Genomic DNA, 16,474 nt, shown 5'->3' on the forward strand with positions numbered 1-16,474 from the left:
CTTTAATCAGACAGTAGGACCCTCATATCGTATAATGCTTTTGTACATTATATGGTAACTTAAAACTTCTGCATTAGTTTGTGGGCGAAATGATACTGTCAAGTGTTTATTATTACGGTTTCTGCTCTATATTTGCTATAATTTTGGACCAAAAAGTAATAGCATTTGATATATTACAAAAAAAATGCTATCTAGTGCACCACAAAATAAAGCCTCAAGGGTTTTTACAACAAAAACAATGGTAGTTTTCTTGTTACCCACAATCTCAGTATATCTGTGTAAAAATTAAATTCTCAAGCTGCAACAATTTATCCTGATTAAAAAGAGGGTTGTGCTTCATTTTTACAAGTTCTCACCTATTGTATTCCTTAATGAGAGCGGACACTCTCTCAGATTGTGTTCCCACGTCTCTAGAGAATCTGCACAGATCATTGAGTTGAGTCTTCAGACTATCAGACAGGGGCTCAGCTTTGACAAGTTCCTCCAAAGTTTCCTGGGTGGACAACAGATGTAAAACCGTTGATGAGCAGTCACAAAAACTGTTTTGCATTAGCATTTCATATCCATAGTCATCTACCATTGCCTGTTTACAATCAATGGTGGTTTGTTATATTGGAACTAAAGTAAGCTGTGATGTACCTTTGCTATCTGCCAGCCTTTAACAGCCTCCTCTCCATCGTTTTTTCCCTCTGCTTGGGCCAACCGCAGACGCCAGTCCTTTAGCTGGCGGCTGAGGTCCCGCAGGTCCTGCTCCAGCTGTGCTGAACGGCTGTTGAACTCTTGTTCCGAGCTGGCTATCTGGGAGAGGGCAGTCTCCAGACTAGCCCTTGTTTGCAGTGCTCCACGTTCCCACTGTTCCCATGATGACACGAGGGCTGCTTCCTCCCGCTCCATAGCCTCATAGCCCCCTGAGCCAGTGTGATCCCTGGCCACTGCTCCACATCTTTGAACCCGGTTCAGCCTCTCTCTACCTCGCTGCTTAGAGTCAAGCAACTCCTAGAAAGGGCAAATGGAATGACGACTGTCAACTCAGTCCAATTTCTTTTAAAAGCTGCTCCAGCCCCTCTACCTTAGTGGAAGAAGTCTCTGTAGTATATATGTCTAAATAAAACATGATTTACATCTTTCAGCTGGATGCAGTAAGCGGCAGCATGCATATTCATTCCTTTTAAGAATAAACAGTTATAATTCCTCACCTGCACTTTAGAGAGCTTTCTTTTTATGGAAACAGAGTCTCCTGACAGATCCGACCAGCGTTGGAGTTCCTCTTTTGCTGAAATAAGCCAGTCGTTGAAGTCTCTCAGAGCATCATGGTACTGCTCATGTTCAGACACAGTGTTTTGCATGGAGTGCACTTTGCCCTTGGTAAAAGAAAAAACACCACGTATGAATGAAGCACTGGCTAAATATAAAAGTGTCAAATAACAGTTGCAAATATTTTAGCTCCAAATAATGGCAGGGTAATTGTTTAGGAGTTTCCCAGTTTGAGTGTTGTCACATATGCAAAATTTAATTGGCTTTCCCAAAAAGTAATCATCAAGGATTCAGCATTATTTGCAAGTACTACTGTATGTGTGTATTTAGATCACCTTGACAACAGCTGAGATATCAGCAAAGTGTGCGTTGAGCTCGGCCCTTGACTCTGGACCAAAGTTCTGGTCTCCAGTTTTTTCGTGCATCTCCACCGCTTTGTCTGTCAGGCGTGACAGTGCTGCTGCATGAGAGTCCACATCAGCCTGGATGGCCCTGAGGCGCTCAAGCAAAGCCGACTTCTCTTTGAGCCCAGGCTGCTGCGGCAGAGTCATTCCCACCTCCTGCTCCACTGACTCCATCCACTGCTGCAGTTGACTTTTAATTTCCTGAAAGTTGGTCCACTGGGCCACTGTCCACTCCAGACGACTAAAAACAACAGGAAATCAATACATTTAACCCTGTTTAGGAGCCATGACATCAGTGGATGCTACAAGCCCCCTGTCTGACTGTAAGCTGGATTCAGATAATAACACATTTTCTACCTGTGACAGCTCATGGAAGTCATCAACATATTGGCCCAGGCATCTTTCAGCTTCTGTAGCTGTGAACAAATGGCTTCCTGCCCCTCCATTCTGTTGTGTTTCAGGACCTGTTCTCCTTTTCCTACAGTCATGTTGAGCTTCACTTCTCCTTCACCCTTCATAAGCAGGATATCCTGCATGTATACAAAAGAGCAAGAGGGAAAAATTGGCAACTCTAAGATCACTTCTGTGTTTTAAAATGTTTTATGATAGCACTGTCATATAAAGAACAATACTTGAGGATCAAGATGTTGCCTTACCTGCACAAGACCAAGTCTTTTCTCCAAAGTCTCTTTATTTCCAACTGTGCTGTTGAGTGATGCCAGGCGCTCCTGGACTCCATTAAGCCAGCCCCAAGTAGTCTGCAGTGTCTCTTCAAATGCTTGCTGCTCCTGTAAAGTGACCTGGCAGCTGCGAAGCCTCTCTCTCACACGCCTCAGTAAGGCCTGGTGCTGTGACTGCAGTTGAGCCGACACTCGTGTCTCACTACCATCACCTCGCCCACCTTCATTCAGTGCCTGTCCCTCCTGACATAAACGCTCAAACGAATCCCTGTACGGAAAGTAGTAAAATGTTTAAATAAGCTTCAAAGAGTACTCTGATGTTTCATTGGAGAGAATTATAAGAGATACATCTGGGGAACTTCTCAGAAAATACAAAGACTTTTATCAGATTTCGCACCTCTCTTTAAGTACTTCCTGCTGATATTCCTCCACTTGCTCAAGCCCCGCCTTTTCAGGACCCCGTTGCTTGGCTTCAAGTAGGTCTGTGGTCATTCTCTTTTCCATGTGCTCCAACCACCACCTGAGCTTCTTAAGGCGTCCCTCAAATCTACAGGGTATTTAAAACTAAATGTTAATGACAGGTTTGATAACAAAGTGCTTTACAGAAGCTGTTGTTTTTTAGTCTGTTACCCCTTCATGAGAGATGCACTGTCCTCCAGGATCTGTTGGTTCTGCCTGCACTGCTCCACAAAGCTGTCCCAGTCCTGCTGGATGGAGGAAAGGTGTTGCTGGACCTGCCCGGCACTAGCCTTCGGGAGATGGAGTAGGAGCTTCTCTCCTTCCTCACAGACTTGAGTAAGGCGGACCTCACCCTCCTCCACACGATCCATGGCACCCTGACAACCCACATCATTTTTTGTTTAACTTTCAATTTAACAATTACAAAGATGAACACACTTCAAATTCTACTCCGACCTCCAATAAAACATCCTTTACAATCAGTTTTACCTTGAGTTTCTGTAGTTTGCGTTCCACAATTTGTGTGTCTCCAGATCGGTCAGAGCATTCTTTCACTATCTCCCTCTGTTCTGAAAGCCAACGATGGAACTCCTGAACCAGATCTGAGGGCGCAAGGGGAAAGAAAATCAAGTGTCACAGAAAAAAGCTGGTAATGAAATGTACACTCAATGGTCATGGCATGGCTTTTTATACAATAAAAAAATGAAAGGAAGCTTCAGATTCAGTATCTGATCACAGAATAAAGAAGATGCATTGTTCCATGAACCACTGAAGTTATTTTTGAAGTTACACAGTGTAACCTTGGTAAATCAATAATGTAACGTATAAGTCAAACAACACATTTTATTCAGATATGATTTTCATATTGCTCACCATTGAAGTGCTGCTGAAGACAGTTTTGCAGAGATACTAGCGTCCTTGCAGAAAGCTGGTTTGCAGACTCGTAGGTCTTGATGAGGTCGGTGAGAGCTGAACCCAAACCAGCGAGCTCTTCAGAGGGATACTTTCTACACAGGGTGTTGAGGCTCTCCCTGGTCGAGTCAATGCTCCCCTGCTGGTTTTGCAGCTCTTTCTGGAGGTCCTTTAAAACATGTTTAACAATATAGATTTGTTTTTAAGCTTCCTTACAGAAAACAAGAACTCACAATTTTAGTACTTTCTAACCTACGTACTGAGATTGAAATTTCCTTCTCTCATGTTTAAAAAGACACATTTCATATATATTCAATCAAAGGCTGTACTTTGCTTTATCACTGTTAAGGCTGTACCTTCACTCTGCAGATGTCCTCTGGATCAGATCCAGTGGGAGAAGAAACAAGGGAATCTTCCATACTCTTTAGCCATGCAGACATCTGTGAGATGTAGTCCTCTAGCTGTTTTCTTTGGGAAGTGAAGTCAGTGAGGTTTCCCTTTGCCTGCTCGTGTAGCTTCTTGACAGTGCTCATCTTTTTACGTAGGTCGTTCTCCAGCACCTAGATACAAGTGCAATAACAGTTATAGGTGAAAGAATTTGAAAATGAAGAGCTGGTTAATGTTTGTTGGTCTGTAAATGTAGCATCACTTCATAAATACATTGAAAACATTAAAGATTTTTAATTTTTTATCACCTGTAATTTAGCAGGGGTCTCTTCACTTTGACTGCACTTCTTCAGCTCTGTGATTCTGTTTTGCAGAGTTTCAAGTTTCTGCTCCTTCTCACCCATTTCAACCTGTGGATGAACATAAGGAGAAAAGTGTGTGTTTTTTAAATATATAATAACAATGATTTATGTTGCAGTGATATGATGATAACTAGGGCATCATAATCTTACCTGTAGCCTGGAGAGCATTGCAAACACTCTCTGACTGTCATCGAGGTTGTTCAGGCTCTCATTGAGTTCAATCACACAGTTGCTTGTCCAGCTCTCAGTGTCCTCGCTGATTTTACGCACATCATCCCACAGTGCCAAACTCTGATTCAGGCGATGGATGTTGTCGTCTATCTTTTCAGAAACCTGAAAAGTTTGATGAATCAGTCACAAATCTTTACTCTCTTTATGTTTTGCATTTTTGTTTTATTTTCTGTTGCATTGTTAATGCAACAGTTCTAGATTAATACATTAAGCAATTACTAATTGCTAATTTATTCAACATTATTATTTCTCCAATAGCAATGCATCCGGTTGAAGTCAGACTTACATCCAGCCACTGATCAACAAGTGTCTCCATGTCATCCTTCAACATATGAGCATCACACTCAGGGATCTTCTTCAGTTCAGCCACCAGTTTCTTCCCTTTACTGGAAAACTGATCCAGTTCATGTTGCTTGCTGGCCATCTCTACCTTCACTGTCTCGTGCTACAAATGCATTACAGACAAATAATCATGAAAAGGCTTTTTTTATATATATTTTGTGTGCTTTGAGTTTCTAACAGTTTATTTAAAATGAATCGTGTTGAGGCATCTCTATAAAAAAAAATTAAAAATACTTTGAACCAACCTTGGTTAGAGACCTCCTGGTCTCCTCATAGTCCTTTAAAACAGAGTTTATCTCAACCAGAGGTTCAGTACTCTCAATGATGCCGCTAATGGAGGTTTTCAGGATTTGGTATTCTCTCATCAGTTCAACAAGGACATTGCACTGTTCTTGTCTGTTGGAGCAAGAGGGAAGTGTATTATTAATACTTGATCATATTTAATTGAACTGTAAACTACCATTGAGTGACACCATTTTAAACAAAACATGTGAACAAGCTAATGATGTGTTAACTGTAGCAAAAAAAGTTAAAACATTTTAGCAAATTGAGATATAGAAACTTTTACACTCCTGAAGCAGTTTTTCAAATGTGTATCATGTGGTCAAGTGCAACAGACTTAGCAAGAACAATCACCCCACTTCGTAAATGTAAATGTAAAATATTTTACTGCAAAGGCTGTGTTCCATAAACTGTTCATTAGTGCTTGAGAGAATCTTTTAACATTGCTTCTATACTTCAAATCCAGACTCGTTACTGTAGTATGGAAACCTTCCACTCTTCAGTACCTCTCTGTTATGAGCTTCTTGGTGTCCTCCCACGTGGTCTCCAGCAGACTTATTTCCCTTAGTACCTCCCCAGCCAACTCTGCATCTCTCTGGGCCAGCTGATTGCCCTTGTCCCTTAGCCACTGCTCCTCATGTTGGTGTGACTGGAGCTCATCCTCCATCTGGTTAAAGAACCTCAGCCTTGAAACATAAAGATAACACGCTGAAGTATCTGTTCTCTCATGATATTAGCACACTATTTTGATCTAAGATGTGATTATACACTCTTGCAATGCTTTACCTCTGCTGTAGAGCATGTAGACTGGGCTCTTTGCAGCTCTGGTGGTCAGCTTTTTCTTCAATGTCCTCCACAGCTTTGAGCAGCTGTTCTTTCCGCTGTCTAAAGGAGGTCCACAGAGCTCCCAGGGCCTCTGCTTCACTCTGTTTAGTACCAAGCAAGTTCCTCAATGCATCCAGTTCAGCACTGAGCGAGTCAGCCAGCATGCGACAGGACTTACGAGAACCCTCGTCAGCACCAATGTGGAGATGGCTTTTGCAGAGGCTGCTGTCCAGATTGACAGCCAGACTCTCGAGCTGGGTGATGTCTGGGACAATAGTCTCCAGCTCCTGCTGCAGCTCCTCTACTTTTCCACGATCCCAGCTTCCAGCGCTCTCCACAGTCTGCTTTAGACCCCGCAGCACACCTGCAGCCACACTGTGTGTCTGCAGAAAAGCCTCAAGCCTTTCAAGACACTCTAACTGGAGATCAGCTGTGTACTTGGCCTCCATGTAGGGCTGCAGACAGCTGTCGGCTCTGCTGCGGAAGAGCTGTGCATCGCCAGGCTCACAGAACTTACAGAGCTTCTCTGTCTGCTGTTCCAAGCTCTGTCTCACACCAGACTGTTTCTGTATGACCGCCTGGGTCTCCTGTCAAGGTTATTGATAGATGATTAGTTACTGCTCTTAAGAAAATACTATTCGTCTGCTAACTAACTAAGTGGCTCTGAAAGGAAACATCCTGCATGCAAAACACATCAACAGTTCGTCTGTGTGATTCTTACTTTTACTTGTGTGGTGGCAGACTGCAGGTTGCCGATGTTGACTTGAGAGGCTGAGTGCAGATTTGAGAGCATGGTCTCACTCCACTGGGAGAATTTAAGCAGTGCCTGATCAAACTGCTCGACCAGTGAGAGATGGTCCTGAAGCTCTTTGATTCTGGGGGAGGAAATGGAATCATAGTGAAACAGATAGGTAACAAAAGACTAGCTTTATGTAGCATTCTTATGTATACATTTCATTCAAATTCTATTAAATGTAGGCTGAAGTTTGCCACAAACAGAAAAACATCTATAAGTATTTAAAATTCTGATATTCCCTCACTGTTACAGGTTCTGTGTTGAATATATGCATAGCCATACTCTTTGATTGAGTGTACATATGCCTTGTGAAACTGTTTTAATCAAAGATACACTCACGATATTGAACTTTCTTTATCACGCACGTTTCCTGAACAGCATGTGTATGTTTACAATATAGGAAAAAACGATTCAGTTTTGTATGATCTTACCTCTGGGGGAGGACTTCATTTTGAACATGCAGTCTCCTCTGCAGGGTCTCCAGCTCATCTTTCAGCTGCCGCACTCCCTCTTCTGGTGCCGTCGAACACAAGGAAGTCCCCAAAGATACTAGTTCAGCATGAGCAAGCTCGAGAGATCGGACCTCAGAGTACAAGGCCTGCAAGAATGTGCGTGCATGCTCAATTTATTCATCATGCTGAGGGGGTTAAGATTGTTGACAAAAATCTGTTGGGTAAGATCTTGCTTTGCTATTGTAGAACCATTTGAGTGTGTATCGTGTGTACCTGCAAGTCTTGTAGCTCTGTGCAGAGTTTGGTCTTATCAGCAGAGAGACACTGACTCTCCGGTTTGGAAGCAGACTCACTCCTCTCCAAGCAGGAAACAAAGTTTGAACGCTGTTTCTCATACCTGAAAGAAGACAAATCATATCTTCAAATTATATCTGTCTGTCTTGGATTAACTATTGGTTTGATTTCACTATATGCTTCTAAAAATGTCTATGTTCTGTTGGATAGCACGTACTTCTGCCAAAGAGAAAGCAGGTTCTCCAATGTACTTTGTTTGTCCTTTGCCTCCTGTACACTTCGGTCATAGCTGGTGTTTAGCTCTGACACAGTCCTCTCTGCATGCTCTTTGTCACTGAGTCTTCGAGCACCAGCTGACAGAGACAGCAAGGTTCCCTTCAGCTTCTCCAGATGCTGGCAGACATCCTGGGAAATAAAAACACAAGACAGTTACCTACATGGCATTATCTGATAGCTAGAAAATAGTAGTACAAGGTAAAATGATCTAATCACCATGTGGTTCTGAAGAGCTTTGTAGGTCTCTGATGAGGAGGTGCAGGACTGGATAGGGGACTCCAGTTTTGTGTGTTGCTCACTGAGAGATGCTTGCACCTAGGAGATGACAAAGATTTATTGTAGGCCTATATCTTCCCTAAATTGAAAAGAGTATATCGTCACAAGGTTTACTCCTATTTACCTCGTCAATGCTCATTTTGAACTTTTGCTGGTGAGAGGAGCTTTCCTCCAGCTGTCCATTAAGCTGCTGTACGCTCTCCTTCAGCTCCTCCCAGTACCTGCCGATCTGGGTCAGTCGGGCCTTGATTCGGGCTGCCTCACCTGAAGATACAAACTGGGCTAGTGCCTGGGAATCTGCCTCTAACTGAGAAGGAACCTCAGCTCGCTCCCGAAGCTCTGTACCAACACCCTGGACATGCAGGGAAGGATGCAAAACCACAAAAAGGACAAAGTTTGAGAAATTGCTTTATTAACTGTACCCGTAAAGTGGAGGTAAAGTTAGAACCTAGGTTGGGGGTTTTGTATGTTAAAGGCATTGCAAATTCTTCTTCATTATTTTCAACACGTATACTAAAGAGTAACATCAGATCCTGAAATCAAATGTGTGTATGTCAAGTATTTCTGTGCCTGGTGTGGGCTTGAGCAGGTGTCAAAAGCAAAGATAATATGTCAGTACTTGGGCAACAAAGGTCCCTTTCATCACTTTTTAATACCTTAAAAAACCCCATTGATTGACTAAGATTACTGTTAGGAAGCAATTTAAAATGGTCAAAGCTTCACAGTCCAAAGCTCTGTACCTTAATAGCATTGATCTGTTGCTCGAGAGGAAGAGTGGAAGGTTTCAGTGCATCCAGCTGCTTTTCTTTCTCAGATATCCACAAGGAAAAAGTTTCAAACCCAGTTCCAAACTGATCCCACTGAGTTTTCATTTCCTCTAGGGTCTTGACACTAAAACACACAAAGAAATCTTAAATTATAAATTGGGTAAGTAATACTTGGCATTCATGAAACAAATAACCAGTTACTTGGGTTGGGACTATCAGCTGTTTTTAACTACAAAATATTCTTAATTGATTGTGAAATGACCTACTGTAAGAATGAGAATTTGTTTGTGTGCTACATCGTCCTTTGTGGCAAACTGTTTTTACTTGGAACATTGTCTTTTTAGGCTAAACATATAATGCATTTAATCAACCCAGTCGTAAGACATTATTTAGAAAGAGCAACAACAGAAAAAAAAATCCTTTGTCTTACTCTTTTTTCAGCCCTGCCTCTACTTTGTCCACTTGCTCGCTCAGAGAACGGGCTTGTTGTAGGAGCAGAGTCTTGTTTTTTGGACCAAGCTGGATTTCTGTAGTTCTCTTCAGCAGAGTGTTCATATGTGATGCTTCTGCTTCACACTGCTTTAACATCACCTGTTTCAAAAAGAAAATTGATAATCTTCATTTGACTGATTTATTTCAAGCAGTTAAAATGTCAAGAGTAAACTACACAGTGTGACAACTACAGTAAAAAAAAAAAGGGGCAAACTTGACATACTCTGGCCTGGTCCAGTTCAACAGCCAGGCTCTCTGGACTGCTGAAGTTCAGGTCTCTCTCCATTGTGGATCGTGCCTTATTAACAAACTCCTGCACAGCCTCCTGCTGGCTGTCAAATTCCTGCCAGGCTGCCAGTGTGACCTGGGGATGACAGAGCCCAAAGTCTTTTCTATAAAATCTAAACATAACCAGTCTAAAAAGAACAAAAGAGATAATGCTGTTTGTTTAAGTGTAGTACAATGTGTAAAACAGAAATCATTTTCTAATGGCTGTACTCATAAATCATCATCACAGCCAAACAAACACACTGACAAATGACACATGTAGTGCCAAGTCAGCTAAAACCACATCATTAAGTATGCAGATGACACCACCATGTTTGTCATTTCTGTAGAAGTGATGAGTCAGCATGTTGGCACAGGAAGTACTAAGTTTATACTCTGTGAAAAGATCAGTGGTTCTGCTGCACCGTTTGAAACATCAAGATTATTTGCATGCACCACTCAGTATCAGTGCACCCTCTTACACAAAAAAGAGCGACAGAGTGTCCATATCAAGACTAATACATCCATCCTGTTAATGTTCTATTTAAGCAACATTGATAATGAGGTGGCTGACTTACTACAATACTATCTTCAAAAGCAACAATCAAGCTTCAGAAGGGAAGTCCTTTAAGCAGGCGACTTTAATCAGACCCCCGTACAGAATAATTTTCCAGAAATGCTGCTCCTTAATCTACTGTATTCATAATTTTACGTCAATAAAACAAAGTACCAGTCAACCATGGTTTGCTTAACTTTTCTTATTCTGTTTTTTTATATATCTTTAGGCAAAGAACATTAATTTACTGTTGTTTAATTTTCATTTACAGCTCTGGGGTAGGACTATTTAAATCATTCGAAGAAGAAATACAACATGTGCAAAAAAGCAGCACACATAAAGGATGTTATAGTTGAAATGAAATAAAAAACAATTAAATAAAACTTTGAAGAATAGACTGAATTATATCAAATTTGATATCCACAATATTGCATACCATTTGCTAATATTCTTCAAAGAAAGGCTGAAACAAAGTGAGCGAGCCTTCATTCTGAATTTGTTTTTTACCAAATTATTAGGAGCACCAGGGCTTACTTAATCAGCTGTAAGATGTTTTTACTAACAGAGAGAGAGAGAGAGAGAGAGAGAGAGAGAGAGAGAGAGAGAGAGAGAGAGTAAACAACATTGCCCCACAGGGAGAATGTTTCTTTGGCACCATGCTTTGGTCTGTTTCTTCACATGCAGATGATCACATATCTTTATCAGCATTTGATTAGACGCTAGACAGTTGCTTCGCATAAAAAAACACAGTGTCCTAATGTTTTTATTAATAATGCCCTAGTTACAATACTCACCTCGAGGCTTTGTTCCTGTGAATCCATATTCTGCTCCATTTTGCTGAGTGTGTTTTCTAAATTCTGCAGGTCCTGCTGCAGAGTCTCCCCCAAACCTTCCTCAGCCTGGAGCTGCTGACCTCTGGTGATGAGCTGCTGGACGTCCTTTCTCTTCAGCTTGAGGCGTTTCAACAGTTGCTGTTTGATATGAATGACACGAAAAGTGTGTTAATCTATGAGTAAACTATGCTTTCATAAAAAAAATCAAAATAAAGTTAAAGTTAGTTTATTTAATGTCCTTCAGTACCTGGTGAACAAGAAGTAGCTGCTGGGCTTCTCTGACAGTTGGACAGTCCAGTATTTTGGTGACCTCAGCCTGAGCCTCTTTCTGTCCATTAACAAGATCGTCTAAAGTTGTTTGTACCTCTTCCCTGAACTGTACACAGTCCCCCACAGCCAGAACCATCTTCTCAGCCTGTAAGATATAAGAGAGAAAAATACAGTATAAAAATAGACCTAAGACTATGCTCTTATAACATCCACCAATCAGCAACATTTAATTCTATGTAGGTTTTTAAATATAATACATGTCCCTGAAGTTAGATAAAAACATTTCAGGAGTATTCTGTACACCTCCAGAAGGAATATAAAGACAACATTGCGTTTGACACCCACAAGTTTGAATTTCACCTACCTCTAAGAGAGATGCAAGAAGACCCTTGAAATCTGTTGAGAGCTTACTCAGAGCGCTTGCTTGCCTCTGAGCATCGCTGTCAGCACTGATTTCAAAGAGGACAGCCATTCGGGCTTTCAGCCAGCCAAGATTCCCCTCCTGTAGCTCTGCATCATTCCTCAGCTCCTGCGAACAACAAAAGAGGGTCATACAGCTCATGTGACCCAAAGAATCATCTGACACAAAGTGTATTTACGGTTCCATCGCCTCAGCAGTGACACTGTCAGGTCAGTAGCTCAGCAGAAGTGACACATCACAGAGGAGGTGAGGAGACATCTCTCAGTGGGTTGTGAAGCTATGGGGAGAGTGGAAAAACTCACCATGATGGTGGTCTTCACCTGGCCATATTTTCTGGGGTCATTGGCTCGGTTTCTCAGCAGCCTCAGCTGGCTTTCTTTCGAAATTAGCCAGCAGGAGAGTTCAGCATACCTGATTTACAACAGTGGGAGAAAATTGTAATGAAAACACACAAAAATGTGTTTGTGAAATAAAAGGCTGCATTCCTATACATTGCAAATTATGCTTTGATTACAGGCCCACTGCTTAGTCATGGACTTTAAAGCAGTTTCTTAAATACGTTCTATCTCAAAAAAACAATTAAATAATTCGGCCTCCTTTATGTTTACTGTTTCAGTCACTACATGCATGTTTGTGGTAACCATGTAGCGGACATGGATCATATTAGGGAGTCTTTGTGTTGAAGAAATGCTGCAGCAGTCAAACGTTGTATTTGTTAGTTATCATGGCAAACATTCTACTCAGCTCATCTCTCTCTTTCCTCATTTCAGCTCAATGACAGAATTTAAACATGATTAATCAGGTATGTAAAGAATGCAGGATGCTGCCTGGTTAATGAACAATCCAGCCTTCTGTTTCTCCAAGAATACTACAACAGTGAGAAAAAGGCCAAATCCCACGATGTACTCTCTGCATGTCCCTATCCAGCATGTATGTACTCTGCAACTTTCTAACATATTTTAAAGAGGACTAAAACAAACTAAACAGATATTGAACCTTGTGTTGTAGTCATTCCATTTATCTTGATGCTGCATTAACTTCTGATGTGTGTTCTCGATTTCCTCTCGGACCTCACAGAAGTCCTTTCTTGCTCTTTCCAGAGTTTGGTGGACAGGGTCACCCTCAGGGAGCTTTTGGCATAGTTCTTCCATCAGTTGCAGCCTTTTCTCACAGATAGACTGGGGGCCCTTTTCCCTAAAGAAGGCCTACAGCACAACAAAAACAATTAAAAAGTAGTTTGAGATGTTACCACCGTTACGACATTATAGCATACATTTATATTGTGATAATCATGAAGCTAGTGTGTTAGTGTTTTACACACAGTCTGCTGCTGGTTAAGGACACTGTCAGAGCCTCAGTCCTTTTGGATCATGTACATCAAAATCTTCTCCTACACAGCCGTGAATTTGTACTGAATAATTTCACGCTGATTTAATCAATACATGTAACTAAGACAGCCAGCCGACCAGCTACTCGGTCCTCACCCTGTGCTCCTTGATGAGCCTTTCACTTCCCATACTAGCCAGATGGCGGTTCTCCCTGGTCACCTCCGCCTGACACTCCTGCAGCAACGCCATCAGCTTGCTCTTCTCCACCTCCACTTTAAGATGAAGGAGGTGAAAAGGGGAGTCTGTTTGAATATCCTGGGAAGGAGAAATGCAACAATTACTAGACCAGATTAAAGCAATTTGTGTTGCAAATTCTGTTTCTGTCTGTCTATTTTTATTGATCCCTCATAATAAAAATACAGTAAAACAAATTTCTTTGTAATCTACTGGAATGCTCATCCTAGTGTTTTTCAGTATGTGCCACTAACCTTCCAGTGTTTGTGCAGTTTCCTGACTGTTTCTTGCAGTGACTGCTGCTCCTGTTCTGGCAAAATGTCTGTGAGCTCATCACAAGCCTTGAGGAACGAATTCAAGACCCTCTGGTCCAGCTGACCGAAGAACTCCTGCAGAAAAACAAAACCTCATCATGTGTCATACTTTGGACGGAATAAGACAAACCTTATTAAAATGCATTCTTCTTATTTTGTTTGAGTTATGAATACATCACTCTGTGGTATTCTAATAGACCAACATAACACTATGCATGTATAGACCTAGTAACAAGCGAATACCAAGGATTTTTAGGCATCTATTTATGTTCTTACTGTGTGTTTCTTGAGCAGCTCCTCTGGGTTGCCTCTTTCTGTCAGACAATTCTGTGCCATTTTAAGAACCTTCTCGAGCTCTACCCGTGACTCATCAAACCTCTTCATGAGGCTGCTGTTTGCCTCCACATGTTTGCGCCACTCTGAAGAATCCTTAATCATGGCCTACATACACAAAAAAAGTAATTTATTAAATGCTTAAAAGGTCTAAAAGCTTAGTGGAATGGAAATGAGCCTTAAAGGTTTACTATACCTGCGATGAGGACTGCAGGTCTGACACTCTCTTCTGCAGCAAGCTCATGTCCATGTGCTGGAGGGTTTTACTGCTATTCATTATTTTCTGGATGGTCTGGTGGTTTTTCTCTATCGCTGTCAGACACTTCTTACAGCTGTGTGTGAAGGTCGCCAACTCCTGCAGCGTTCGATGAAGAGCAGGGCGTTAGCCATTTATTCCTATCTTGAGGCCTTAACTTTCAGTGTGAAAAGTCTTCTTTTATCTATACTATAAAATTGGCTGTAACTGTACAATATTGAAACTGAATTAGTTACCTGGCATTTCTGTTTAAAGTCAACAGGTCCCTCAGAGTCGGTGGTGATATGACTGGCCTTTTCCAGAGCCTGGTAGAAGCCCGTTATGTTTTTCTCCATTTCTTCCAGTGGTGGTAATAGAGACTGAGAATCCCTCAGCAGAGGTAAACATCTCTCCCTTACCTATTTGAAGGGGAGCACAATGATTAGAAGCAAATCACAGGTGACTCTTATATCATTTTGAAAAAACTGTGTCCCCTTTTTATTTGTAAATGTTTGAGGACAACTTCTTTTCAGCCATTCATTTCACAAATCTTTGAAACAATAATGTGCATGTTATTAGCATTTGATTAAAAACTGGCTGCCCTTTATTTTGAATTATACATCACATTTGAATTTTGTCCAGCACCAATCTTATCTGCAATGACTTCCTTCTCAACGATGGGCTTACTGTTTATTCAGATAGGTTTATTAATCTCATGTGTTTAGTGAAATGTACACACCTTGCTCAGCTGCTCTTTGACAGAAGCCATCACGTCCATCATCTGGGAAACTTCCTCCTGTGGAGTGTCTTTGGTCAACAGCTGAGCAGTACGGCTCGCTGCCTTGCAGGCGGCTTCCATAGCTGGCACTTTGTGCTTGATTTCCTGCAGCAAGTAGGGTTACATCGAGAAAGGATTTTTCATTGTACAAAAAGAGAGATACATCTTAATCTAACTTGCTGAATATTTGAATCTATTTACCTCAACATCCTGAGAAAAGGCTCTGACGTTCAGGAAAGATACTTGGACAGGAGCATTCATCTTCTCATTGGTTGCATCCATGAACATTTTGAGGGTATTAATCCCATCATGGTAGTCTTGCCTCAGTTTATCTACCTCATCTGCTCTTGCATACTGCAAACGATACAGAGGTGGATAGAACATGATTTTTTTATTTTTCAAATAAGCCGATGTAATAAGAGTATTTTTATAGATATATTTTCATGGTAGATTTTTTTTCAAAGGGTATTGTATTTACATGTTTGACTTTGACAAACAGCTCCCTCCATCTCCCGTTCAGAAGAAGAAGCTGCTGCTTTAGATCTCTTGAAACTGTGTCATCGCAGGTCTCAATAAGGAAATTCCCTGCATCGTTCATGTCCATGTGCTGCTGCACCCAGTGAGACAGGTTTCTGAAGAAATCCTGAAAGAATATAAACCAGAGAACTTAACTATTTATTGTAGTAGATACACACTCTCCAGCCAATCAGTATAAATTGTTTCTGTAATATTCCTTTTATACTTAAATAGCAACTAAACTTCTATAATTATATTAAAAATATGTTTATCATAACTAATATTTTTTGTTGTACTTACACGTTTGGCATTCTCTGACTGATTGAGCATCTGCTCAGCGTCCTCTAACCAGGCCTGCAGAGCTGCTACTGTGCTACTGTACTTCTCCCAGTTAGAGATCACCTCCTCCAGCATGCTGCGGACACTCCGCACCTCCAACGCCAGGTTCTTCCACTGAGCTGTCGCCTCATTGAGGAATTTACTTACCCCTTCTGCTTCATCAACTGGAAGTGGATAATAAAGAAGGGGTTAAGTGTAGTTCAAACTCATTTGGTTACCAACTGTGATTGATTATGTCTGCTGAATGAGGGGCCATGTTGCTGATGCTCCATTATGTTAGGTAAGAGAAGTCGTACTAAAATAGCATTCCGGCTAATGCAATCAATGTTGCTTTTTCATGCAGAATGCAATATTGGGATTTTTCAATTCTGGGGATTGAAAGAAAGTTAGAGAGGAAAAAATGCAGTGTCACATTACAGGGAGAAATGGCTCAGGAGACGGGCAGAGTTCAGGTTTTAAAGATTGTCAGGCTGTATTTGGACTTACCTTTGTTACAGGTCTTAGACCCTGTAACATGAAATTAATAATAATAAGACTATATATCATACATAGATATCCA

General features: G+C 41.3%; 1 protein-coding gene across 1 annotated transcript in view; it reads right to left on the reverse strand.

Annotated features, from left to right (window-relative positions):
- syne1b (spectrin repeat containing, nuclear envelope 1b) overlaps positions 1-16,474 on the reverse strand; it is a 70,051-nt gene that overhangs the window by 42,281 nt on the left and 11,296 nt on the right. Inside the window, exons 16-56 of the mRNA XM_065947779.1 lie at positions 16,402-16,422; positions 15,877-16,079; positions 15,539-15,703; positions 15,262-15,414; positions 15,022-15,165; positions 14,540-14,701; positions 14,244-14,402; positions 13,991-14,155; positions 13,655-13,789; positions 13,323-13,481; positions 12,835-13,043; positions 12,141-12,249; positions 11,782-11,946; positions 11,395-11,562; positions 11,109-11,285; positions 9,715-9,855; positions 9,430-9,590; positions 8,973-9,123; positions 8,357-8,584; positions 8,173-8,271; positions 7,898-8,085; positions 7,660-7,783; positions 7,366-7,532; positions 6,860-7,013; positions 6,100-6,725; positions 5,820-5,999; positions 5,277-5,427; positions 4,976-5,134; positions 4,609-4,791; positions 4,405-4,506; positions 4,066-4,269; positions 3,671-3,878; positions 3,287-3,399; positions 2,969-3,174; positions 2,736-2,885; positions 2,315-2,606; positions 2,016-2,188; positions 1,590-1,899; positions 1,197-1,361; positions 640-996; positions 357-493 (exon numbers count right to left, since the gene is read on the reverse strand). Of these exons, the coding sequence (XP_065803851.1) occupies positions 357-493; positions 640-996; positions 1,197-1,361; positions 1,590-1,899; positions 2,016-2,188; positions 2,315-2,606; positions 2,736-2,885; positions 2,969-3,174; positions 3,287-3,399; positions 3,671-3,878; positions 4,066-4,269; positions 4,405-4,506; positions 4,609-4,791; positions 4,976-5,134; positions 5,277-5,427; positions 5,820-5,999; positions 6,100-6,725; positions 6,860-7,013; positions 7,366-7,532; positions 7,660-7,783; positions 7,898-8,085; positions 8,173-8,271; positions 8,357-8,584; positions 8,973-9,123; positions 9,430-9,590; positions 9,715-9,855; positions 11,109-11,285; positions 11,395-11,562; positions 11,782-11,946; positions 12,141-12,249; positions 12,835-13,043; positions 13,323-13,481; positions 13,655-13,789; positions 13,991-14,155; positions 14,244-14,402; positions 14,540-14,701; positions 15,022-15,165; positions 15,262-15,414; positions 15,539-15,703; positions 15,877-16,079; positions 16,402-16,422 (7,423 nt within the window). The remainder of the gene's footprint in view (positions 1-356; positions 494-639; positions 997-1,196; positions 1,362-1,589; positions 1,900-2,015; positions 2,189-2,314; positions 2,607-2,735; positions 2,886-2,968; positions 3,175-3,286; positions 3,400-3,670; positions 3,879-4,065; positions 4,270-4,404; positions 4,507-4,608; positions 4,792-4,975; positions 5,135-5,276; positions 5,428-5,819; positions 6,000-6,099; positions 6,726-6,859; positions 7,014-7,365; positions 7,533-7,659; positions 7,784-7,897; positions 8,086-8,172; positions 8,272-8,356; positions 8,585-8,972; positions 9,124-9,429; positions 9,591-9,714; positions 9,856-11,108; positions 11,286-11,394; positions 11,563-11,781; positions 11,947-12,140; positions 12,250-12,834; positions 13,044-13,322; positions 13,482-13,654; positions 13,790-13,990; positions 14,156-14,243; positions 14,403-14,539; positions 14,702-15,021; positions 15,166-15,261; positions 15,415-15,538; positions 15,704-15,876; positions 16,080-16,401; positions 16,423-16,474) is intronic.

Source organism: Labrus bergylta, chromosome 18 (assembly GCF_963930695.1).
Source record: "Labrus bergylta chromosome 18, fLabBer1.1, whole genome shotgun sequence".
Lineage (NCBI taxonomy): Eukaryota > Metazoa > Chordata > Actinopteri > Labriformes > Labridae > Labrus > Labrus bergylta.